General features: G+C 37.9%; 1 protein-coding gene across 2 annotated transcripts in view; it reads left to right on the top strand.

Annotated features, from left to right (window-relative positions):
* Positions 1-26,655, top strand: part of LOC149565071 (uncharacterized) — a 100,599-nt gene that overhangs the window by 29,697 nt on the left and 44,247 nt on the right. For both annotated transcript variants that reach the window (XM_089818623.1, XM_089818622.1), the window contains 5 exons: positions 18,624-18,736; positions 18,861-18,932; positions 19,155-19,297; positions 20,209-20,302; positions 20,399-20,463. In XM_089818623.1, the coding sequence (XP_089674749.1) occupies positions 18,624-18,736; positions 18,861-18,932; positions 19,155-19,297; positions 20,209-20,302; positions 20,399-20,463 (487 nt within the window). The remainder of the gene's footprint in view (positions 1-18,623; positions 18,737-18,860; positions 18,933-19,154; positions 19,298-20,208; positions 20,303-20,398; positions 20,464-26,655) is intronic.

The following is a 26,655-nucleotide window of genomic DNA, read 5'->3' as shown; positions in this document are numbered from 1 at the left end:
TAGATAAAAAAATGTGTAGAGCAGGAATATTTGCAAGTTCATATATAATCATGCTTGGGTCCTTAGCCTTATGAGGTGACACAAAGAATAAAGAATTGTCTCATCCAGTGATCACTAGATTTGCAACAAATTTTCTCACGTTGAAATCTTTTCTTAATGCAAAGGCTGGTTTGAAAGGTATGTTTGTATGTGAGGAGTGGACAAATTCATCATATTCAAAGCTCAATGCAGCAGTTGAGGTGGTTGATTGTGTTTTTGATGAGAGTGGCTTTTGGAAACATGCCAAGGAGATTGTGGAGGTAATTTTCCTTTTTGTGCTTATTTCCATTTCATTCCACTATTTTTGTTTAAGTTTTAAACACTTGTTGATGTTTATCGACATTCATATTTTTCATTTTTTAAATGGATAACTTAAAGCTTAATGTTTTGTTGTTGCAGTTCATAGAGCTTCTTATTGTTATCCTACGGATTGCTGACGGAGAGAAGTCCTCAATGGGTTACATTTATGAGGGCATGGATAATGCAAAAGAGGCCATTCGAGTGTTTATGTAGGGAATCATGAAAAATATGGTTCTATATGGGATGTCATTGATAAATGATGGCACAATCTACTTCATAGGCCTATACATGCAACTGCCCACTTTCTTAATCCAACATACCAATTCAGCCCAAATTTTAAGACTGATGAAGAGGTGTTGAGTGACCTCTATGATGTTATAGAGAGAATGTCACCTAATGCTTGGTAAAAATGTATGATTCCAAATTCTAAATTCTATTTTATTGCCACTTTATTATCTAGAATCTAGATTGATAAAGTCAAATTTATAGAAATGATTTAAGTTTTTTTGTTTCAGAGGTATGGTGGGAGATGTTTGGCAGTAAGGTGCCAAATCTACAAAGGGTTACTATTCATATCTTGAGCCAGCCATCTAGTGCTTCAGGATGCAAACGCAAGTGGAGTATGTTTGAGCATATACACTCGAAGAGGTGCAACAGGTTGACAACAAAAAAGTTGAATGATCTTGTTTTTGTTCACTACAACCTTCGCTTCTACCACAAACAGATTTTGGGCACTGACACATTTCCCATTGTATTAGAGAAGGTTGATATATGGACAGAGTGGAACAGTGAGGTTGATGATCTTGTCTTCAGTGATGAAGACTTGGAGTGGGTTGATTTGGTTGATTGAGAGGCAGAGGCAGTGGAGGAGGCTAGAGCACAAGGAGATCCAGTGCAGGATCCTGAGACCGAGAGTGAGGGATCTAACTTCAATGATGGGGATTATGAGGATGAGTATGAGAATGAGGAGGATGATCATGTCATTGACGTTCAACCTCAGACATAGGGAGAGAGGATGGCTCTAGAGGCTTCCATGACCTATCTTAGGTGTACTCGTAGGGAGACATAAACTACTATCAACTTTTCTTTTGATATATGTTTTAAACTTCTGATTCCATGGATTACATATTCCATGGATATTGACATATTGTAGACATTTGACAGTTACACTTTATTTCAAATTTCTATTATGTTATTCAGTTTATTTTTATGTAATTTCTTTCAAAAAATAGCATTTATCCTTACTTGATCTATGAAAAGTCGTATATGTGTACAAAGTAGCTTCTATTTATCTCAATTATTGTGTATTTGATGTTAATTGGCTAAATGATGGATGAACAAAACTTAAAATCCTTAAAAATCTTTGAATTTCATGGGTTTTTTAAATTTGTCGAGTCTTTGCCGAGTCCTTGCAAGAAGAAGCTCCACGAGACATTAGATAAAAGGAGAGCTTTATTAAAAAAGAAGGCTCTTCTTTTATCTTATGTTTCGTGGAGATCCTTTAGTATTTTTCAGATACTTGTAGCTGTCTTGCCAAACGACACTTGAGGTAGCTGATCATCAGTAACTGAAAGCTTAATAAGCATAATCGCTTTACGTTTACGTTCATCAAACTTCTGTTGAGTAGCATTGACTGTGGTAGGATGAGTCTCGGTACCTAGAACAAGTTCCTCAAGGCGACGGTACTTGAAGATCATCATCATTCTCTGTTTCCAAGTGTTGTAGTTCTTTTGTTGAATCACTACCTACCTTCCGACATAAGATTGGTGAGAGATGCCATAACATGTTTTCCAATGAAAAAGCGTGAAAAAACTGAGATGGCATGAACTTTGAGGGAGATTGTCAGAAGATCCAAAAAATTTGAAGAGACATCCGAGAAAGAGCTCAAGAAACCCAAATAGAATTTATTGTCAGAGTTTGATTCTGTTGGCTCAAAAATCGAGGCACAAAAAATGATGCACCAAAAAAAAGTGAGACTAACCTAGTTGAGATCTGCGAAAACCCAACAGGAATATACAAAATTTTTATTAATTTGACACAAGAATCAAGAGTTTTCGAAAATACCTTAGTCGGATTAAAAAACTTGAAAACATTTGTAGAGTTCTTGAACAGAGGGAAGATATTAAAAAAGGCAGATTTTGCACAAAGAAAATTGCAAAAAAAAATTGGATGCCGAATCCCTTGTTGGGTTTCGAGGATAAAAAAAGATGCAAATTTTGAATGCACTTTGGCAAATATTTCAAAAATTTTAAACTAATAATTTAAAAAAAGATTTGTTTTGAAGAGGCTAGGAATTCGCTCTAATACCATATTATGGTAAAATAATGAATGTTTTATTAAACGAAGATCATGAATGATATATATATATATATATATATATATATATATATATATATATATATATATATATATATATATATATATATATATATATATATATATATATATATATATATATATATATATATATATATATATATATATTAAGATACGAGAGAATGTTTCTATATGATTAGGAGGAGTTTATGGAAACATTACAAAAAGAGCGACCATTAGAAAAAGACGAGAGCGAGATTAAATAGAAACTATTAAAAAGGGTGACCACTAGAAAAAGAAGAGAGATTAAATAGAAACTATCTAATATTGTAATAAGGAGAGGGCTGGAGAGGGCTATGTGGGTAACCAAGCGGGCAGTATTGGTAGCTTAGATGGAGGTGGAATGGGCATAGAAGGCAGCTATGGCAACATAGTTGGAGGAGGAATGGGTTGAGAGAGCCAGGGCAATGACTTGCCTGGCTAGTGCTATGGAGACGGTTGACAAGAAGGATAAGAAGGTATTGGAGGCAACTTTTATGGACTCAACAACGTTATTATGGACCTTTTAGGGTGATTAGGAGAGATGGAGATGTGGCTTACGAGTTGGATTTGCCGACAAAGAGTAGAGTCCATAGTGTTTTAATGTGTCACGTCTCAAAAAGGCATTAGGACATCATGTGATACCTTCAGCATTGTTGCCTCCCTTAGATGATGAGGGAAAGTTGATTTTAGTACTTGAGTCCATCCCGAAGTATAGATAGAGACAAGTTTGTGGGAGGACCATCATGGAATATTTAGTGAAGTGGAGAGATTTGCTAGTGGAGGACGCCACTTGGGAAAGTGAGGAGATTTTGCAGCATCTTGAATTGAGATTGCTTGAGGACAAGCAATTTCAGGTGGGGCAGATTGTAATGTCCCCTTCTAGTTGACATCTCTCAGTAATTAACATTATCCTATTATGTGGCCCTCGTAGGCTAATATGGTATTTAGAGGGTTTTATTGGGGGATTGACACTTTATGATGGGACATAATCTCATATTATAATATTATAATAAAGTGCAAATATAAAGAATATCTTTTATCCCACATTGGGGAGAAAAGTAAGTGAGCTCCCACAAAGAAAGAATAAAGGGCACGAGAGAATCTTTTCTTCTTATTTGATTATTGTCATTTGTATTTGACGAGTTTTGTGGAGCCAAGGGTTTCAACATTTGCCATTGGAGAATGGAGTTTTTTTGTGTGCCTCCATTTGAGCAGGTGAAATACCCAGTGAATTTGGTATTGGGAGGACATCATACATGTGTTCTATTCGAGCATATTGGCCAAAGATCCTTCAAGGGGTCACAATTATTGGAGAAGACAAATCAGTCTTCTCATTGTGCCAAATTTGTGGCCTGGGGCTAGATTGTGGAGTACGATTGAAGGAATAAGTCAGATATGACTACAGCGATTTGCTGCAGTGCTGCCACTGCCACATTGACTCGCTACAGTGAAATCCAGATTTCTTGAGCGGTTTCCAAGTTCCTATCTGTTTACATTTTGCATTGCATTGAGCTTAGATCTGAATATCTTAGAGCATTTGTAGGGATTTAGAAATCAGTTGTGGAAGTTTTGTAATCTGATTTATATCAAAATCTTATATCAAAAAGTTGTCAAAAGGGATTATAATATCATTGAACATCATAAAAGGCATTGCCCTAATGTCTTATTGTTACAAATGTGTATTTTCTCATTTGTAACCAGTGTTATATGTTTCATAAAAATACAAAAACATTTGCATCTTCGTTGTTTAATGTTTTGGAGTTCTTTGCAAGCATATTTATTAAAGTTTGGCATTTAGAAAGCAATCGGAATTTAGATTTGCAATATATTCCTTGTGTGCAAAGTGTTTGACGAAATTCTCAGGTTAAGAAATTAGAAAATTAAAATCAGAATTGCTAGGGCTATTACACCAATCCTTTGGAAGAGAAAGGAGAAGCAATCAAAGAACATCAAATTTGGTCAAGTATGGATGGAATAATGATGGTCAAGGGAAAGAGCATGAAGTTACTTAAGTGAAGAATATCTTGACTTAGCCACAATTGAAAACATTTACATCAAGCCCTTGGGCGCGATAAATTTAACTTAGTGAAGACCTTGATCAGCCAATCCTAACCAATATCATGTTAAATGTCAAAATTCTATCAAGGACAAGTCCAACTCGAATTGGAAAACACTAGATTCAAGCCTAAGGAACAAGCCCTGTAGATAGAAGATTTCCAAAAATTCTTGGGCACTTTGCCACATCCTTGTGCCAACTCTAATGACCTTGAGAACAAGCTGTAATATAGGCTTGTCTTTTCCAATTTCCCTTGCCAACTCTGATCTGCCTCACCATGAGATATACCATATTACCTACCTCAAAAGTCCGTTCAGTCCTCTTCTGATCAGCATACTGCTTCTGCTAAGTCTGTGCCTTAGTGATATTCTCCTTAAGATCCTTTACAATGTCCTGGCTCTCTTGTAATAAGTCTTCAACACCGGGCACCGTACTATCCGATAACAACAAATCCATGAAATTGGGTGCCTCATATCCATATAATGCCATGAATGGTGACAGTAGGATAGAGATAAGTGGAATTATAACAATACTCACATAGACATATCCACTTAACCCAAGCCTTTTGCTGCCTTGCTATGTAGTTTGTGAGGTATCGCTCTACCCATTTGTTCACTATCTTTCTTTGACCATCTGTCTGGAGGTGGTAGCTAGTACTTGGAGTGAACTTTGTTCCGCACAATTTGAACAACTCCTTTTAGAAGTGACTCATAAACCTGCTGTCCCTGTCGCTGATGATGCTCCGAGGTAAGCCATGTAACCTGAATACCTCTCTGAAGAATAAATCTGCCACCTGTGTAGCAGTGATCGAGAATAAGTGGGCAAACTTTGTAAGCCGATCAACAACAACATATATACAATCTCTGCCCTGGTCTCTCGGTAGTCTTGTAATGAAGTCTATGGACAAACACTCCCACTTCCTGTCATGAATCGGAAGTGGCTGAAGTAAGCCGTTTGGGTAAGAGTGCTCTTGTTTATTCTGTTGGCAAGTAGGGCACTCTCTAACATACAACACCTCAGCTTTGAGCCCTTTCCAAGGAAAATGCTCATGAATTTGCTAGTAGGTTTTGTAAAAACTTGGATGTCTTGCCATAGGTGAGTCATGATAAACTCTCAACACCATCCTTCTCACTTCTGATCCTGGCACCAAATAAATGTGCCCTTGTAAATGATGAGCTCATTCACAAAGGTGAAATCACTATTTAGGAGTGATCCATCTATGAATTCTGATGCCCATGTATCCTTTGTATACTCTGCAAGGATCAAATGTCTCCAATCCTCTCATATATCTGTCATCAAGCTCAAGTGGGGTCTTCGTGACAAGGCATCCGCTACTACATTTTGTGTCCCCTTGAAATAGGCAAAATCAAAGTAATTTACCTGTAATTTACTTACCTATTTCTGCTGCCTGTTATTAAGATCTCGCTGCCCCAGGATATGTTTCAGGCTATTGTGGTCGATTTTTATGCTAAATTTGCTACCCACTAAATGCTACCTGAAAATTTGACCAAAGCATGCATTATGGCCAACATTTCCTTATCATAAATGTTGAAACTCCTCTTAAGCCCCCTGAGCTTCCTACTCTCATAAGCAATTGGGTGCTTGTCCTACATAAGCATCGCTCCAACACCTTCGCCAGAGGCATCACAATGCAACTCAAAAGCTTTGCTAAAATTTGGTAATGCTAACACCGAACAAGAAGTCATTAACTCCTTAAATTTATCAAAACACTCCTATGCCTCAAGAGTCCGTAAGAAAGCTCTCTTTCTCATCAAGTCTATCAAGGGTACTACATGCCTGGAATATGCACTAACAAATCTCCTGTAGAACCCCCACAACCCCAAAAATCCTCTCAATTATGTCAAGTTCACTGGAGTAGGCCACTTAATAATAACACAAATCTTTTCAAGATCCATGCGTACTCCTTGAGCACTGATAATATGACCTAGATATAATAACCTTGATAATCTTAAATCACATTTGGATTCCTTTGCATACAAGGACTCCCTGCTTGGAATGCTCAACACAGTGTCTAAATGTCGCACATGCTCATCCCATGTCCTACTATACACTACGATGTCATCAAAGAAGACTAACACGAATTTCCTCAACTAGGCAGAAAGATCTTGATCATTATAAATTGAAAAGTAGTTGGAGCATTAGTTAGCCTAAATGGCATAACAACAAACTCAAAATGGCCACAATGACACCTAAATGCGGTCTTCTCTATATGCTGCTCTCTGACTCTGATTTGATGATAGCTTGATCTCAAATCAATTTTGGAAAAGAAACATGCTCCATGTAGCTCATCTAATAACTCATCAATCTGTGAGATGGGGAACTTGTTTTTGATAGTCTTCTTCTTTAGGACCCTGTAATCTATGCACATCCTAAGAGTACCATCCTTCTTCTTCACCAAAACCACAGAAGAAGCAAAAGGAGACACAGTCTAATATGCCCCATAGCAAGTAGTTCCTTGAGGGTTTTCTCAATCTCTCCTTCAATCTCATTGGATGCTTGTAGGGTGTGATCATCATGCGTTTAGCACCCTCCTTTGACTCAATAATATGCTCAATACCTCTATATGGAGGTCTACCTAGTGGTATACCACTGATAATCTTGTAGTGCTTGATTCTTAGTTCCTGTATGTCTGGGTGATATTCGGATTTTTGCTGCCCCTGTGATGGCATTAAAGTGCAATGGGCTGCCCACTCAGCTTGGTCATATCTCAACAAGCTCTCCAAGCATCTACAAGACATCATCCTAAACCCACTGTCACGAATGACCTTAAGTATATGGGTCTTCCCATCTGAATGAAACTTCATTTCCATATCTCTCAAATTGAAAGTGAACTCCCCTATATCATGGAACCAAGTCATACCTAAAACCAAATCTGTATCACCCATGTTAACAACATAAAAGTCTACTTTGAAATCAAAGCTGTTGATCTTTAGGGGCAGACCTATAATCTTCCTGTCACATTTTAGGATGTAGCCATAAGCCACCCTTATTCTTAGACCCTTAAACTGCTCTGTCTGTATCCCATGCCTCTTAATCAACCTAGAATCAATAAAATTGTGAGCAGCACCTGTATCAAGCAAAGTGATAACTCGCTGACCAGCCAATACTCCTCTCATCCTGAATGATCCTTCTTGTTGTGCACTAGTGAGATTGGCCTCCTTAAGTCTACCCTCAGTCTTCTCATCGCTTGTAGCCATTTTTTTCAACTTCAGCGGAACTATGGGATTGGAAAACTAAGAAGACTCTCTTTGGTTTGCTTGTCACGCCGGTGGTTCTCTATGGGTGCGAGGTGTGGGGGGCCAACATATCAAAGTGTCGTTGGAGGCAAATAGAGAGAATTAAAAAGCACTTAATCACAAGTGATCTCAAAGTCAAATCCTCTGTTACCTATGAAATTCTTTTGTCAGAAGTCGACACTTTTTCCGTTAGAGGCTTCAACGTTAATTCAGTTAATCAACTATTTAAAAAGGACGTAAAACATGGAGGATCATCGGTGGTTGAAAATTGTGAAAGAAGCTCTTAACCATAGGAAGAAAACATGGATGAAGCAAAACATTAAATGGATAGATAAACAAAACATCAAGGTGCATGAGTGTTGTAATGTCCCCGTTATAAAATAAATAATAATTTAATCTTTGTAACGGGCCGATTGATTTATTTTATCTCGTATCCATTTTTATTATGTTTTCGTAGTTTGTGTTGCCATCGGCTAACTTTGTACACCCTTGGAAAGCTTTTCTCGACGGGTATTTAAGCATGGCTCGTAGGTAGTTTGTAGGCATGCTTTGGATTACCTTTTTATGTACTGCGGATTCCTGTTGGAGTTCGGGATTGTTTGCCATTTCGGAAGTGAAAGATCTTCCCTATTTGGCTTGTGCGGTTGTGGTGGGCTTCAACCCTCACCCTAATCTGTTGGTGTTCGTCTCAGTCTATATCTGGCAAATTGAAGGCTTAATTGTATCTCAAAACTATTGGTGAATCTCTTGGCTCTGCATCTGCAATTTGTGTATGTTACTTCTTGCATCTTCAAGTGGTATCAATTGGCTTGTATTGTCAATCATCTTCCCTGCATCTATCTGCACATTATAGTTCGGCAGTGTGCACACTAGAACACCGTATGGCAACATTAACTCTGTACTGCCAACCACCATACACCATCCTCTCCCAACCTTCCGTTCAGTTTAAAATTGCTTGGTACGGCAAGTTTACTCCACTGTACAACCATATTGTGTTCCCCTCTCTAATCGTACAGCCATATTGTGCTTCCCATCTAACCGTACGAACACCCAACAAACACCGTACGGCTTCCTGCATACCGTACGACATTCTCACTATTAGTAGGGCCTTTTCTCATAATCGTATGGCTTGCTACAATCTCGTACAACTCACTTTTTGCCACCGTACGGACCATTTTTGCTAGTGTTCACCCCTGCATTCATTTCTCCACCGTATGGCTATCTTTGAAAGCCTTCCTGCAACTGTACGGGCCTCCTGTAGGGGCAAATTCGCATCTAGTTTAGAAAACAAGCCTGAAAATCTTGCCATTGTTTGCCTGGATCATTAAAGTTGTATCAGAGCTCTTCGATCTTGCCAGCCTGTGGACAGTGAATGAGAGTTTATAGTTGAAAAAGGAGGACACATTCTGTTGGTCGAATGGTAGATGAACGGGAACCAACCGTTGTCAAACTTGTGGCACTTCTGTGGGAACTTGCCTAGAATCAGGCACAGTTCACTGATATGTAGCGACTTATGGAAGAAACTCTTAAGAAGTTGGTGGAGAACAAGATATCTGGAGAACAAAATGGACACAGCATGGACTCAGTATCGGGTAAACCACACCCTCAGCTAGTAGGCTTTCGACCTTCCATGTCGACCTTCCCGCCACGAACAAAAGCACACCACGGATTGAGATTACCAACTTTTGAAGAGATAAGAGAGTACTGGAGGAATGCGAATCTTGAAGAAGACATTTCCTACAAAGATTACGCAGATCTGAGAATGAGATACTCGGGAGGCGGAAACAGAGGAGGATACTTTAATGATGATCTCAGGAGAAAATTAATTAAGGTGAATCTGTCTCCATTTGACGGTTCGGGTTCCATTTTAGCACAGGCGTGGGTGAAGAAGGCTGATACCTACTTCTAGCTGAATCCTATGCCAAAAGAAGAAGCTATCAAATTTGCCGCATTGCACTTGGAGGGAGTTGTGCACGAATGGTGGCACCACGACACCATCACATTAGGGCATGATCAAATAAAGACCTATGCAGAATTTACGGAGAGATTAATAGAACAATTTGATGGGAAAGACCCTGAACTCAATTTCAAAGAGTTGGCGCAACTGAGGCAAATTGGATTGGTAGATCAGTTCATTGCAGAATTTTAGAGACTTTCTATGTTGGTCATGGACATCTCCAAAAGAAGGCGGGTCGTGCTCTTTATGGACAAATTGGCAAAGCCACTGAAGGGTTGGGTGAAGCAATTCAATACATCTACCCTGTTGGAGGCAATCAGTAAGACATGAAGTATGGCATTGTCATCGACATCAACCTCATCCTCTCGAAGTCACTCACATTTGAAACCACCGACGTTTCTGAGGGACAAACCTCCGCCCAAGACGCTGTCATTGGATGAAGCTGCCCAACAGGGACTTCGAAGGAAGAAATTGTGTTTCAATTGCAAGGGCCCTTGGGAGCCTGGCCATCGATGCCCCAAGAAGGGAAAGATCCATTACTTTGAGGTGGTGTCCGATGATGAGGACGAACACGAATAGGAAGAAATGCCGATTGAAGATGACCAACCTAACACTGACACCAACATGGCCATTTTAAACCGTATGGAGAGGATTGCCGCCTTGGTACAGCGGGGGGGATCCATTGCATTGGCTGGCAGTTCGAGGTGCACAGTTTTTTGTGTGTGTGGTACCCTTCAAGGACAAAGGGTTACGGTGATGTTGGATAGCGGAGCTACATTGAATTTCATAAACTCATCCTTGGTAAAGCAAAGAAGTCTCCTGACGGAAGCACACGCAAGTTTTTAGGTCAATGTAGCTGAAGGGACTTTCCTGCCCGGCACGCACCTTGTTCCTCAGTTGAGCATCACAACGGCAAATCACATGGTGACGAAGGACTTTTTCATAGTGGACCTCTCTGACATGGAAGTCATTTTGGGCATACAGTGGATGGAGACACTTGATGAGTACACTACGAGTTTCAAGTGGATGGACTTCACTTTTGTGGTTGACGGAAAGAAGGTTGTCTTTCATGGGATGGCAAATGAAGGTCCGAAGGAAGTTTCCGCGCATCAGATGGAGGCAATCTTGCAGCATGATGACTTTGCGTGGGTTGCACATTGTTTTATCTCAGCTGAACCTATGAAGGGGCACCGAACACTTCCACAGGATGATGAACTCCAGGATGTCTTAAGTAGGCATGAAAAAGTTTTCATGGATATTCCTCCTGACATACCACCACATCGGGGGTTTGAACACACAATCGAGTTGGAATTAGGGGCAAAACTAGTCATAACCACACCGTACCGTCACCCCAAGAAATTCAAGGATGAGATCGAGCGGATGATTCAAGAATTGCTTGAGAAAGGATGGATCCGACCTAGTTCTAGCCCATTCGCATCATCGGTGGCGTTGGTCAAAAAGGAGGACAAAACTATGCGCATGTGTGTGGACTATTGCGCATTGAACAAAAGGACAATAAAGAACAGGTATCCCATCCCAAGGATAGATGAGCTACTGATGAACTGCATGGAGCAGTCTATTTTTCAAAAGTAGATTTTTGTTTCGGATACCATCAAATCCGAATGAGGGAAGAAGATGTGGAGAAAATGGCTTTCTGCTGCCACTACGGACATTATGAGTTCCTGGTTATGTCGTTTGGATTGACCAACACGCCTGCCACATTTTAATCATGCATGAACTGCATCTTCAACAAACAGTTGCATAAGTATCTATTGGTATTCTTTGATGATCTTATCTATAGTAGGACATGGGAGGAGCACTTGAAGCATCTAAATGAAGTTCTGAGTATCATGGAGGAGCAGTCCCTGTTGCCAAGCAGTTCAAATGTGAGTTTGGTATGACAGAGATATTGTACTTGGGACATGTTGTCAGTCAATATGGGGTTCAAGTGCATCAGGAGAAGATTCAGGCTATCCTCGACTGGCCTCCCCCAAAATCACTCACAGATCTATGGGGGTTCTTGGGATTGTGCAGTTACTACAGGAGATTTGTCAAAAGATTTTCTTAGCTCAACGCACCTTTAACGGATCTGACGAAGAAAGGGGCCTTCCAGTGGAACGAAGAAGCACAACTCACCTTTGATAAGCTAAAAGAGGCCATGAGCACTTGCCCGGTTCTTGCACTGCCCGACTTCACTGGACTATTCATTCTGGAATGTGACATATCCGGGGAGGTCATTGGAGCGGTTTTGATGCAGGATAGACACCCCATTGCCAATGAGAGCAGGAAGCTCACACCAGTAGAAAGCCTGTATTCCATTTACAACAAAGAGATGTTGGCCATCGTACATGCACTAAGTTCTGGTAGTATTTGGTAGGTGCCAAGTTTGTCATCCGTACGGATCACAACAGTCTGAAATATTTCCTGGAGCTGCAGGACTTGAACGAACGGCAATAAAAATGGGTAAGCAAGGTTCAGTCTTTTGATTTCGACATTAAATATGTAAAAGGGATGTTGTTGTAGATGCCTTGTCCAGAAAATCCACGCTCCGCTTGCTAGACCAGATCTTAGCTGGCTAGAAGACACAACTGTTGGTAGAATATCCCAAGAATACATTTGCTTGTGAGATAATGGATGGTCACATCCATGATGATTGGTATAGGGTAGGGGATGATATCATCTATTATAAAGATCGGATATACCTAGTGCTAGAATCCAAATTGAAGCAAAAGATTCTGATGGAAGTGCATGACTCCCCTCTGGCTGGACATCCCAGCTTCCTTAAAACTTACAGAAGTATTTGGGAGATATTTTCATGGAAGGGACTAAAAGGGGACATGTTGCAGCATGTGAGAGAATGTACGGTTTGCCAACAGGAACAAGTTTGAACACACTCTTTCTGTCGGACTGTTACATTCTTTGCCAATCCCCGAACATAAGTGGGAGAGTATATCAATGGACTTCATAATAGGTCTTCCCAAGGTGAACAAAAAGGATTGTATCTACGTGGTGGTTGACAGATTGACAAAGTATGCACACTTCTTCGCGATCCCCTTAGATCTTTAGGCTGCACAAGTTGCCGATCTGTTTTTTAGAGAAGTCTTTCGCCTGCACGGGTTACCTCGAAACATCCTCAGTGATCGGGATGGACGATTCGTCAGTATTTTCTGGACAGAATTGTTTCGGATAGCAGGGACAGAGTTATCACCGAGTACGAGTTACCACCCGCAGACAGACGGCCAAACTGAGATTGTGAACAAATGGCTCGAAGGCTACCTTCGGAACTATGTCTCAGCACAACAACGCACGTGGGTCGGAGTATTGCTACAATACGACGTATCACATGTCTATCAGGATGGTGCCATTCAAAGCTTTGTACAGGCATGAACCCCTCTCCTTTATCAACACAGTTTTGGGTGACAGTTGCGCTCCAAGGGCGAAGGATTGGCTTCAAGAGTGGCAGGACATACTAAGGAGCTTGAAAGAGAACCTGCAACAGGCACAAAATCGACAGAACGTGTACCTCGACAGACACCGAATAGAGAGGAGTTTTGAGGTAGGGGATCTGGTCTATCTTTGGCTTTAGCCATACCGACAGTCTTCATAAAAAGGAGCAGGTAAGGAGAAATTGAAGCCACGCTTTTATGGTCCCTATCCCGTGATCTGTCGCATTGGTGAGGTAGCGTACGAATTGGAACTTCTGGAGTGATGCGAAGCGCACAACAGAAGGGTGAATTAGCCCAATCTAACTTAACAAATTGTTATCTATTATCAATTCTCACCAACCAAACATGGTAATTGATCCAAAGAACATCGTTGGTATTCATTCAAATCTATATATTACTTTGTCTTACTTTATTTTCTAAGTAATGACCAGAGATTCCCATCTTGTTCCATATTCCGATAATCAACAATAATAACTTCATAAACAATCTCGACTGAAGGTTATATCCTACAATTTCATCTCACCCGTTTGATGACTATCACAAATTTACGGCTCCAGATCTTCAAATAAAAAATAATACCAATTTCAAACATTTCATCATTTACTTGACTATTGAATAATAATTGAAATATAGACAATACAAATGAAACAAAGAATTACATCCTTTCATTCATTGTTTTGTTCTCCATTACATTCTTTCCTCCTCCAATTCCCATTCCATCCTACGCTACTCTATTCTTATCGGCCTCTTCATTTCATATATCAAGAGCTTTTAAAATACTCCAACCCGATAACTAACTCAAAACTGATTGCTAGCTTCCCTTATGCCAACCGATCTAACTAATAATGAAGTTGTTAACTTCACGATTATATAAAACTCTTTATTTATTATATCTTAGACTACTACCCTAACCCTATTACATCATTCAAGACTCAAGAATGGCTAACCGAGCCATATTACAATAAAATAACCATAATCTTTGTAATGTTTCCTATTGCCGGATGCCCTTGCATCACGGAGGGTAGCTGCATTCACAATGTCTTTCATGTTTCCTGTCTGAAGAAGGCTACGGGGCAAAACGTCACTGTCACTACCGACCTTCTGCCACTCAACAAGGAAGGGAAGCTCATTCTGGAACCTGCTAAGATTCTCGAAGTGCGTGAAAACGTCCTACGGAACCGCACTATGAAGGAATACTTGGTACGCTGGTGACACCTACCGTGAGATGACGCAACGTGGGAAGGCGAGCGCATCCTCTAGCACTCGACATTGCACTTGCTTGAGGACAGGCAAATTTTGGGATGGGAGGACTGTAATGTCCCCGTTATAAAATAAATAATAATTTAATCTTTGTAATGGGCCGATTGATTTATTTTATCTCGGACCCATTTTTATTATGTTTTCGTAGTTTGTGTCACCGTTAGCTAACTTTGTACACCCTCGGAAAGCTTTTCCCGACGGGTATTTAAGCATAGCTCGTAGGTAGGCTGTAGGCATGCTTTGGACTACCTTTTTAGGTACTGTAGATTCTTGTTGGAGTTCGAGATTGTTCGCCATTTCGGAAATGAAAGATCTTCCCTATTTGGCTTGTGCAATTTCGGTGGGATTCAACCCTCACACTATTCCGTTGGTGTTCGTCTCAATCTGTATCTGGCAAATTGAAGGCTTAGTTGTATCTCAATAACTGTTGGTGAATCTCTTGGCTTTCCCTTTTGGCCTCAAAGGGTAGTCATGGTTCATGTCATAGGGTCCTTTGCAATAAAAACAAAGTTTTTTCTTTCTTAAATCATTTAATGTCTCTCTATCCAAGGGAGCAAATGATTTATCTTTATTTTCAGCCTCTGTTTCATTCCTTTCAGGTTTTTTGAAGAATGGTTTGTTGTCTTTGTTAGATGATGCACTCTTTGTTTGAAATTTATTTACTGGGGCTGCTTGTTCCATATTTCTAGCCTTCTTAATTGCTCCTTGCAAATTGAATGGATCAAAAGCTTTTACCCAACCCTTCAGTGGTTCGGATAGTCCTTCAATGAACAAAACAACCTATCTCCTATTTGAGATATTTGGCACCATAACAGATAGCCTCTAAAAGTCACTAATGAAATACTCCAATCCGTCTGTTTGTCTCAATTGTGCCAACTCCCTAAAGTAGACTTCTGGATCCTTTTTATCAAACCTAGATCCTTCTTTTTAAACCTCTACACCAACTTGTCCACAAAGTCCTGATATGAAGTCACTTGGTTATGCTGAAGGGTAACTATCCCATGGTACCACCAATTATGTGCAACTCCCTCTAAATGTAGCGTCGCATATTTTATTGCCTCAAGTTTTGTCATAGGTCTCAGTGCTAAGAAGGTATCAAGCTTGTGAATCCAAGCTTACACTGTCATTCTGCTACTACCATCAAATGTAGTCAAAGAAAACTTCCTTGTAGCACACTTTAATTCATTATCCTTGCCACGAAGTCTCTTTTCCTGTCTTGCTCTGTTGTGATGCTCTCTCCTCAGGTTAACAAATTGCTCAAATGTCATCCTCCCTTGCACCTGTGGAGCTAATAAATCCCATTCATCATTCGCAGCCATGCGGATATCTACAAACTCCTTTCCTGCTTCTTATGTAGGTGCTATCTCAGGCTCATCTCTCATGAGGTAAAACAAGTATTCCTATCTGTTGTCTTGGAGTGCGTCCTATGAGCTCTAGGCGACCCCACTGCACTCTTGTTATCCCCTTGCTCTTGATTTTGTTTGTTTTGTGGGTTCATGCGCTCAACCATGGTGGTGAGTACCTGCAAAGCCTAAGCCATCCACTCCTATCCTATAACCATTGCTTTGAAAAATTCCCTTGTTTCCTGATCCTCATTCCCATTGTCTCTTGGTGGGCTACCCTCTTGCCTGTCACCCATGGTGTCCGATTGCCTGTCAAATTCTTGTTCCCTGTCAAACAAAGCTCTTTTGGAAGTTTAAAATTTGTGAGAGCCAACTTTAGACGGCTGCATGCGATTGCTAAACCCTTAGGATGGCAGGATTGAGCTTTGATACCAATGTAATAACCCTAACAATTTTGATTTTAATTTTCTGATTTCTTAACCTGAGAATTTCGTCAAACACTTTGCACACAAGGGATATATTGTAGATCTAAACTCTGATTGCTTTCTAAATTGCAAACTTTAATAAATATGCTTGCAAAGAGCTTCAAAACATCTAACAACGAAGATGCAAATGTTTTTGTATTTTTATGAAACATATAAGACTGGTTACAAATGAGAAAATATGCATTTGTAACAATAAGACATTAGGGCAATGCTTTCTATGCTATTCAATGATATTCTAATCCCTTCTAACAAATTTTTAATATAAGATTCTGATATATATCAAATTACAAAACTTCCACAACTGATTTCTAAATCCCTACAAATTCCCTAAGATATTCAGATCTAACCTCAATGAAATGCAAAATGTAAACGGATAGGAACCTGGAAACTGCTCAAGAAATTTGGATTTTATTGTAGTGAGTCACTGTAGCAGCGGCGACACTGCAGCAAATCATTGTAGCCATATCCGACTTATTCCTTCAATCGTACTCCACAATTTGGCCCTAGGCCACAAATTTAGCACAATGAAAAGACTGATTTGTCTTCTCCAATAGCTGCGACTCCTTGAAGGATCTTTCACCAATATGCTCGAATAGAACACCAGTATGATGTCCTCCCAATACCAAATTCACTGGGTGTTTCACCAGCTCAAATGGAGGCACACAAAAGAACTTCATTCTCCAATGGCAAATGCTGAAACCCTTGGCTCTACAAAACTTATCAAATGCAAATGACAATAATCTGATGAGAAGAAAAGAACCTCTAATGCCCTTTATTCTTTCCTTGTGGTAGCTCACTTACTTTTCTCCCCAATGTGGGATATATACTTATATTTGCACTTTATTATAATATTATAATATGAAATTATGCCACATCATAAAGTGTTGATCCCCCAATAAAACCCTCTAACCACCATATTAGCCTACGAGGGTCATATAATAGGCTAATTTTAATTACTAAGAAATGTCAACTGGAAGGGGACATCATAGTTGGATACTTCAAAATCTACCAATAGAAGGTCTATCTTGAAGTTCTAACTGTAAGTGCCAACCCTCCTCGAGACTCCTTAACCAAAACATCAATTTCCAGAGACTTGCAAGATCTCAAAATATTGCCGATAAAACCTACAACCTTTACCTACTAATAGAGACTACAAAAATGGGGTACCCATTTGCAACGGGGTGATGGTGTGGAAACCTCACAAGAAAATTGAAGTATTGGTGGAATTAAAGATTGGGGACAAGGTGTGTTTGACATATAGGTAAGGATAAAGCCAAAAGTCCAATGTTGAAGGGGAAGTGGAAGGAGTTGGGATTGGGGGTGAACGAAATGACATCCAAGGAAGGGAAACTCTGAAAATCCAGCACAAGAAAGAATTCAAGGCAATGTTTTAGGGTTCCAAGGGTTGAGGATAACAGGGAAATTGTGTTGGGCGGAGGGAAAGTCGAAGACTCTGAAATATGTAAAAATTTTGCCACAAAATACCCAACACTTGGATATTTTCTTGAATTTTTTATTACATACAACAAATGAGGGGGCCCACCTGGAATTTCTTAGATCTGTAATTTGTGGAGGTATAATAAGGCGAGGGCAACAAAGGGGAAGGGACTAAAGAAATTTTTGGCACTTTGGGATTGAAAGTCTCAATGGGACTGTAAGTTGGAGTTAATTTATATTCTCATCATCCTTACCATTAAAAAATAACACTAAAGTCAAGAAAGACATGTTATAGGAATACAAAATCTTTAAACATGTTGGGGTGGACATGATACTTTGATATATTTCTCCGTCTGTAATCTAGATAATCAATGGCTCACCTATCACAACAGTTTCCCAGTTTGTTGTATGTATAGTACTTTTTGTTATATGAATATTTGACTTTTGTATTGGCATTAGATCTAATAAATAACACTGTTTTACGGGCTTCATTTTACTGCCCTTTCCCTGTGGTCCCTGTTCACCCTGGCATCTGTATTAGCCCCTGAAGACTGGTTACAAGCTCCAGGCGTTCTTAAGAATCATCTTTCTAGCACACTGGATGTGAATAATGACACATGTTTGGTTTCTACCGTGATCATTTTTTATTTTTTGATATTTTTTTGTAAAATGAATTTATTTACAGTGCAGGCTGGAGCAAGTGGGATATGCACAAAGAGAGCCAACCAACGCTTTGCAGCACCTGAGGAACCTGTTTGTGTTGTATGTGGTAGATTTGGGGAATATGTTTGTGATGAGGTTAGTTTGTAATAGGAAAGTCTCTTCATTTTTGACACTTTTATGTTGCATATGATTTAAGTAAAATTTAGAAGTACAAGGAGTATTTTCTTTGCTTATTTGTTCTTCCATTTCACCCCTCCAGACAGATGAAGATGTGTGCAGCATGGAGTGCAAGTGTGAGTTACTGCAGCTTCATGCAAAAGAACGTGCCGAGGTTTGTTATGAAGATTGTATTTTTATTAAAAAGTGTATTTTTCTTACACAGAAGCACTTAGTCACCCCTCTTGAATCTTTATCTACTATCTTGAGTTGGAAAACAAAAGATAGAAAAAGTTGGTTGTTGATAATTGCTGCAAAGCAAGTATGATGTGCAATGATAAGATATGACCTGCAGAGCTCGTTTTTGAACATTACCGATTTATTGCAAAATTGGCAGAAAGCTAAAGAAGCTAGAACTTCATTTATTTCTTTCATGAGACCAAAAGGCGGATTGCAACTTCCAGAGTTGAAAGCAGAGACCTGGGACTTTGTAAAACATCGATGGATGAATAAAGGAAGCAGCCTGAGTACATATGAATGGTATGAATAGCATGTACTCTCCGGAAGAAAATACTTTAAGCTTTTTTGGGAGTATAATCATATCATTTTGTTTGGTTCCAAATATAACTTTCAAATTTTGTATACTTGCTCAATTTGAATACGAACTTCAAGCTAAATGTTTTTATGTGTATCACATATTAAATGGTATATTTCAATTATTATAAATCGGTGTTTCTTCAGTGCATTGTTATGCAATGTCATTTTCAGGAATTGGCTATACTAGTTTCAAGCCAATATTCATGACCCTTTATTATTAAGATTCCTATTTTTTCCCTGCATTTTAACTGCTATATGCATTCACATTCAGCCAGGCTATGACCTTTCCTTACTGGCTTGGCTACATTGTTTTCACTTTTTCGTGTTTAAAGTATGCAGTTGTCAACCTTACATTTCATATTGCCTTTTGGATAACAGATCTCCATGTACAAAAAATTCCTAAATATTTGAGAGTGGAGCTATTGTCTGTTATTGTTTCATTGGGAAATACTTCAGCTGAGAGTGGCAAGAAGCTTTGGTCACTCAGTTACTTAGCATTGCATGGTGTTACAGTATTTTTATGATATGAATCTATAAATATTTGTGATTTGTGTATTGCCCAACAATTTTTTGTATTTTAAAACGAGATTTTGTGATTCCCTTCTATGAGCAAGTCAAATTTAGTGCACATTTGATGGTTTTTTCTTTCTTTTTTCACAGCATTTTCCTTTTGAATTATACTTAGGTATCCTTATTGATTAACAGCCTTTCAGGCATTTGTCAACACTGAACATTTAACATCACTTGGAAGCTACACAATTTTCAGTCCCTTGCTATGTGCATTTCTAGTTTTCTGTAGTTGTCATCCTATCTTCGTTTGGCATTCAATGAACACAGTGTTTTATTTTTTCCAGCTGGAAATGTAGACGAGCAGGTCATCTTCCAGATGACTGTTTGGCAACAAAGAACATACCTGCTCCAAGTCCTGCAAATCCTAGATGCTATGCGGTATTGTTTAAATTATCATATTTTCTCGTGTATGGTTTTCTAGAGATGCATTTTGTAGTTAGCATTTACCCAACTGTGTTTTTTATTTACTTTTAGGTTCCGGCTGAGAAGGATCCAAACTCTAATATGTTTACAATGGAGCTCCGTGCACTTTACAGAAGGTATGGATAATGTTTCTTGCCTTAAAAAATTGTTAGTACAAAGGCTGGATTATTTGTACCTCAAAAAGTATTTGACAATGACTGTCTAAATTTATCTCCGCAAATATGTAGAATTTTTTTTTTTTGAATTTCTAATAATATAATTGGAAGACTTTTCCATTTCAGTCCTTTTTATACTTATTATGGTTTTGAAGCACAAGTAATAGGGTTCTTGAAAAAGTTGTTCTATTTAGTCTGAAAGTGAATGAATTGAATCCAAATGTCAACAAACACTTAAAAAATTAAAAATAGAATGATAGGATATGGAACTTGTATTGGATCTGAATTAAACACCAATTAATCTTTTTTGGTATTCCTCATTAGTTTTGCAAAGTGCAAATATTGCAAGTTAGAAATTATAAATATCAATCATTGTAAATTGCTGTAGGAGCATTGTATGGTGAATATTGTGCATGTTTGGTGGTTGGATCCGACTGTAGAAGCACTGCAGTGCCTACAAGTGAGGAAAATGACCTAGTGAGGTCATGTGGCAGCTTGGAATTGTCAATTAGAGGCTGCACAGCAGCTCCAGTCCTTCTAAAATGCTAATAGCAGTCAATAGAATGTCTACATGAAGTGAAAGATGTTGATGGCACTTATCCAGAGTGTTGTTGTAACCTTCTCCAGTGCTATGGAACACTCAATTATGCTTGGAAACTAATAAAAGCAACAAAAAGTAGGGCAGATCTGTGCTCCCAGGCAATGGTTCCGCCAAGCAAAATGGTTGGAAATGTTGTGATGGCAAATGATGACAAACCCTGTCTAGAAACTATCCAAAGGGATGGCACTTTCACCAGGTCAATGAAATGTGCAAACATATTGAATTTTATGGCTTTATATGCTGGGTGTTGTATTAATGATGAAGAGTTATTCCCCAAGAATGCTGATTTCATTGTAGAATCAAAATGTGTATAAAATCCTCAAACCAGCAATGGAAAGATGTTGACAACGTCACCTATGAGTGGTATCCAAGATCTAACAATGATGTATGGTAGAACAAAACCCAAAATTTTGAATTTGCAATTAAATCTTTCAAATCGTGAATCACAAATATGCAAATTTTCCAAATTGACACTAATGCAACTCTCATATGAAGTTGCCAAATCCAATAGTGAAAATCCTAGAAGGTTTTCATCCTCCCAAGACCTCAAATCAGCTAAGGTTTTTTGCACTTGAATACAGAGCTCAAGTTTTGAAAATTGAATGGCCAAAATGATGAGAAAACACAATATTGAAATGAAACCAAGCTCTTCCCTTTTGTAATGCACCAGTGGGGCCCATGGGAACAATTTCCTAATTCTTTGTTTTATATTTAAAATATTTTCTTAAGTATTTGGAAATGCTTTTTATTTTATTAGTGTTGACTCTTTCTTTTGATAGTAATATTATTTAAGGCATAAGTTGTCTCTTGAATTAACAATTGCCTGGCCAACTTAAATTATTATTAAAAATTATTTTCTCTTGTTGTCCTCTAGTCTATGAGACATGGGGATTGGCGAGAGGTCTTCTCCTTGACACTATTTAAAAAAAGAATATGATATAAAAATGAGCATTATTGGTGTTTCCAGACACTTTTATTGAGAGAGGAAGCCCATTTTCATAGCTAAAACAAGCATATATATATATATATATATATATATATATATATATATATATATATAATGATGTCAGAAACACTGAGGAGCTTGTGAGAGTTGACATATGCGTTGTTATGCAATATTTGCCCAAGTAAACTTCGCTAAGCGACTTGAAGATGAAGGAATAGAGGATAATAAGAGGTGTCTATATATATATATATATATATATATATATATATATATGTATTGATGTCAGAAACACTGAGGAGCTTGTGAGAGTTGACATATGCGTTGTTATGCAATATTTGCCCAAGTAAACTTCCCTAAGCGACTTGAAGATGAAGGAATAGAAGATAATAGGAGGTTGGGCAACAACTCTAGTCTTAAGCTCGCAGTAGACTTGGAGACTGGTTTGTTACTTTAGTGGCAAAACTAGTCTGAAGAAGATAATGAAGCTGAAGATAATTATTATTGATGACAGTGATGAAGAAGATCATATTCTAGTTGCAGATGAAATGTTCAACGAGGGCTTCCATTGAGAAAGCATAGTGATGATGTAATGTCGCCATTCTTGAGCATTTAAGATACTTTTCAGGACAAATAATGGCAGTCCTTGGACACCAATAGAAAATAGTTAGAAGTAACTGTACTTATGTGTTAGGAAGAGAACTAGAGACCAGGAGACCATGAAGTCTTAAGAGGGTATTCTATTTTTTTGGTAGGAATAAGAGATTAGATGACCATCAAGATGAACAAGAAATATTCTGATAAGTAGGAGATATGATTTACAGCAAGTTAAAGTGTGATATTGCTATCAGAATTCAACTGTGTAGCTTTTGATTCAAACTAACTGACCCATGTTTCATGAGTAGTATTTCACAAGATTCCATCTCTCATGAGATTGAAAAAACACTTAGCTCTTGTTGCATCTAGGTGATGCTCGCAGAGGTGAAGCACTGGGACTGCTTGGGAGGTTACCCATCCCAGTACTAAGTGTTCCATTCATTCTAATAAGAGATGGGTTCTTGTGAACAACTGCTCCTGAAACATGGGTAAATGAGTTTGACTCAAGAACTGTATAGTTGAATCATGATAGCAATATCACAATAAATATTCTATTAAGTATATATCCTCATTTATCATCTAGTACTCCATTGAGATAGAACAATCAATATTATGAGAACACCAAAGACAATCCATATCATATTGGAGATTAGTACATTCAAAGCATCGTCACGAATCCTGCAATTCACCATTCTGAAGATCAGTTAACATAAGCAGGGACACCTAAAGTAAAATATGTGACAACCATGGGGGAAAAACTACATACAGCAAGCCTCAGTAGTAAATATTCACAGAGATGGTGACATGATCTTTGAAGGCCCGTCAATATTAAAGAATGAAAAAATAAGATAATTGGCATGTTAAGGGAGGTCAGTGGATGACTCAATGGTAAAGAACAAAAGCCATACATGATCTTGATGGAAGTATTGTCATTGATGTCAAAGGATTCCATATGATAAACTGTAAGTATAAACATCATCAATGTCAAAGGTATGAAGAAGTCATCATTGAAGTCAAATTAAAGAATTGATTAATATTATAGTGATAGAAAACACCACTATTTTCAAAGTTGTCACACTAATATGGAAGAGACTATTGACCATAAACATTGGAAGTACTGTCATGAACATATCACAGAGAAGTGATGATTTTGAGCTATTTAAATAATGTGTAATGCTGATGCTGTTACTACCCAATTGATATATCATTCAATGAAGAGTTTGTACAAGGTAATGAGATTGAGGAAGTTAGAGTCTGTCAGTCTGAAGAACTATTAGAAGCAGAATTCATAATCCATATGATGTGCAGCAGCAAGACAGAGCAGTATATACAAGAAATATAGAGCAGTGTTTTCAGAGAAAGATGTCATCAAACTGTCAAAGACTATGGAAAGTAATACATAGATCCAGTATCATCGAATGGGCAGAAGTGGTTATGACTATATAATCACTAGTCTTTGTAGTAGCCATTGATACTATACCAATACTCACAGGAGTCCACGCAGAATTTGTAGATCTTATGGAAGACATCTATATGTAGAGGAACAAATAAAGCAGCGGATAGACCAAATGACGAAATAAAAGAAATGAAATAAGGCATGACGAGTTGAATATGTAGTATGAAGAGTCAAACATGTTCGAACCTATTATGAAAAGTGGTGGCAAGAGATAAGCTTCACTATATTCAATATTGAAATATTGAGAGTAAAACTTGGCATGATACATTCAGAAGAAATAATAGAGGCACAATAATATGAATGAAACCAAACAGCAGACCATGGAGATTTAAGGCAACAAAACATGTTGTGAATGAAGTTATCAACTAACGGTAATATATGAAGCCCGATATATTTCAGTGAAGGCCCTAAGAAATGAGTTTTTTATATATTTGCGTAAAAGATCAGATGGAAGTGCTAAAGAATAATACCCAGCAGTGAACCTGTGCTAAGAAATGATTACACATTGATAATAATGGACATCTTCAGGCAATTGCAGATATACATTGGCAATAATAATAATTGAATCTGAAAATGCGATGATAGTAATTTAGTTAATAGCAAAAGAATTTATCATCTCCAATTGGTCTTTGAAAAACTGTGATAAAGGAATGGATTGAGAATGATGATTATAGTCAGCGATCACATATGCGAGTAAAGTTTAATATGATGATTATAGAGGCACTGTGGAAATTAATGAGCAGGTCAGCAATAACAAAGACCTGAGTCAGTATATAAGGAAGACCGCGATTATTTCAGGAGGCATGGTTTAAACAAGTGTCAGATTTAAATATCCACAATGGAAGTAAATGTCTCAGTTTCAAATAAAAAGGAGAAGCATTTAAGTGTGCTGCTGAGTGTGTGGTGGGCAAATGCATATTATAAAAGGAACAAAATGATCCCCATTGAGTACATTGAGTTGATTAAAAAAGTCTTTGCAAAGAAGATTATAAACCGATAACTGCAAATTGTGTTTTAGTTTTGAATAGGTGTCAATTATAGTTAAAGAGATACAATTCTTAATGTTGAATAGTCATATCTCTTATCAAATCAAATTAAGGTGTGACATGGAGAAATAAGATACTGTAAGAAGTAAAGTAGCAGTATAGAAGATAGAATGAGAAGTTAGTGGTAAAATAGAAGAGTGGAAATAAAGGACCAAAAAAAATTAAAGAAATATATATAAAAACAGATTTATATATATGTCAGAAATAAAAGGAAAAGGTATGTGGAGTTAAAAGAATAAGAAGAAAATATATTAGAATATTAAAGAAAAACAAAGGGGATTGCAGCTCATTCTTAAGGAAGATATCTTCAGATAAGATTGTATATTTGAAGTGTGTGTGTATATATATATATATATATATATATATCAGATCTATTGAAGATAAGTTGTGAAATAAAAGTATCCATCACCAGTTGAAGATAAGCAACACAGTATCAAGGTGGAAGAACAATTTGTGTGCAGTGGGTCGGTGCTCATAAACATAGAGGTCGTAGTCTCTAGTAGGTTGGAGCCTACAAACCAATTTGTAAAAGAACAAGTTTATATAAAAGCAATTAATTTGTCGCAGTTTTCTCCCACAATGGGTTTCCACATAAATCTTGGTGTTATAGTGTTCATGTGCATAATTTTTAATTTGTGCATTTAAAGTTAATTGTTTGGATAAAAGTTTAAATTGGAAAATTTGTTAATATACTGATTCACCCCCCTTGTCAGTATATTCGTGTGCTCTTCAGATCTTAAAGTTAGATCGATAAGATATCTGTCAGCAAGAAAGTGAAAAGCATCTATATCAATAATCAAGAAGATTGAAGACTAAACCAGTGGTGGCTAACATTGCCAGATTCACAGTGCAAAGGTAGTCACCATAAATCATTAGCTGCTGCTGATCAACCATGGCATATTGATGAATCATCAGATAATGCTCATTAAGACCAAACACATGATGATTAAGAATCCGCCGATCTCTACCAAGAATGAAGAGAATTATCAGAATGGATGAGAAGTCTATATCAACTAAAGATAAGGATATCTACTAGTGTAAGAAGTCATGCCATTGCATCCTAGCAAGGGCATTATTATCATGAGCAATATCAATAATGGATCACGAATTGACTAAGTCAATCTAAAAGCGTCAACTAAGAGAGAAGATCAATAACTTATATTATTACCAGTTGACTATTTGTTATTATTAACAGCATGAAGTATAAATTGATAGCCAATCAATATTATTCTTACTCTAAATCATTTAAGGCGAGTGACTACAATAATATGATATCGACAAGAATTGATAATCATAAGGCTGATCGATCACATAATCAAGTGACTATCTTAATAAAGAATTGATTACATAACAAAAGCTGTGAGTAATGATGATTATGAAGAGGCACGATGATTACCATTGAAGGAATTGATTACCAAAGGACATAAGTCATGGCATGTCCACTGCAACTCCTCATCCAAGAATGCAGATATAAGAATGCTCTCTTACCAATAACTAAAGATATCGTTGT

Source organism: Cupressus sempervirens, chromosome 3 (assembly GCF_028749045.1).
Source record: "Cupressus sempervirens isolate cs-2001-9-10 chromosome 3, ASM2874904v1, whole genome shotgun sequence".
Classification (NCBI taxonomy): domain Eukaryota; kingdom Viridiplantae; phylum Streptophyta; class Pinopsida; order Cupressales; family Cupressaceae; genus Cupressus; species Cupressus sempervirens.
This window is presented reverse-complemented; position numbering and strand designations above follow the sequence as displayed.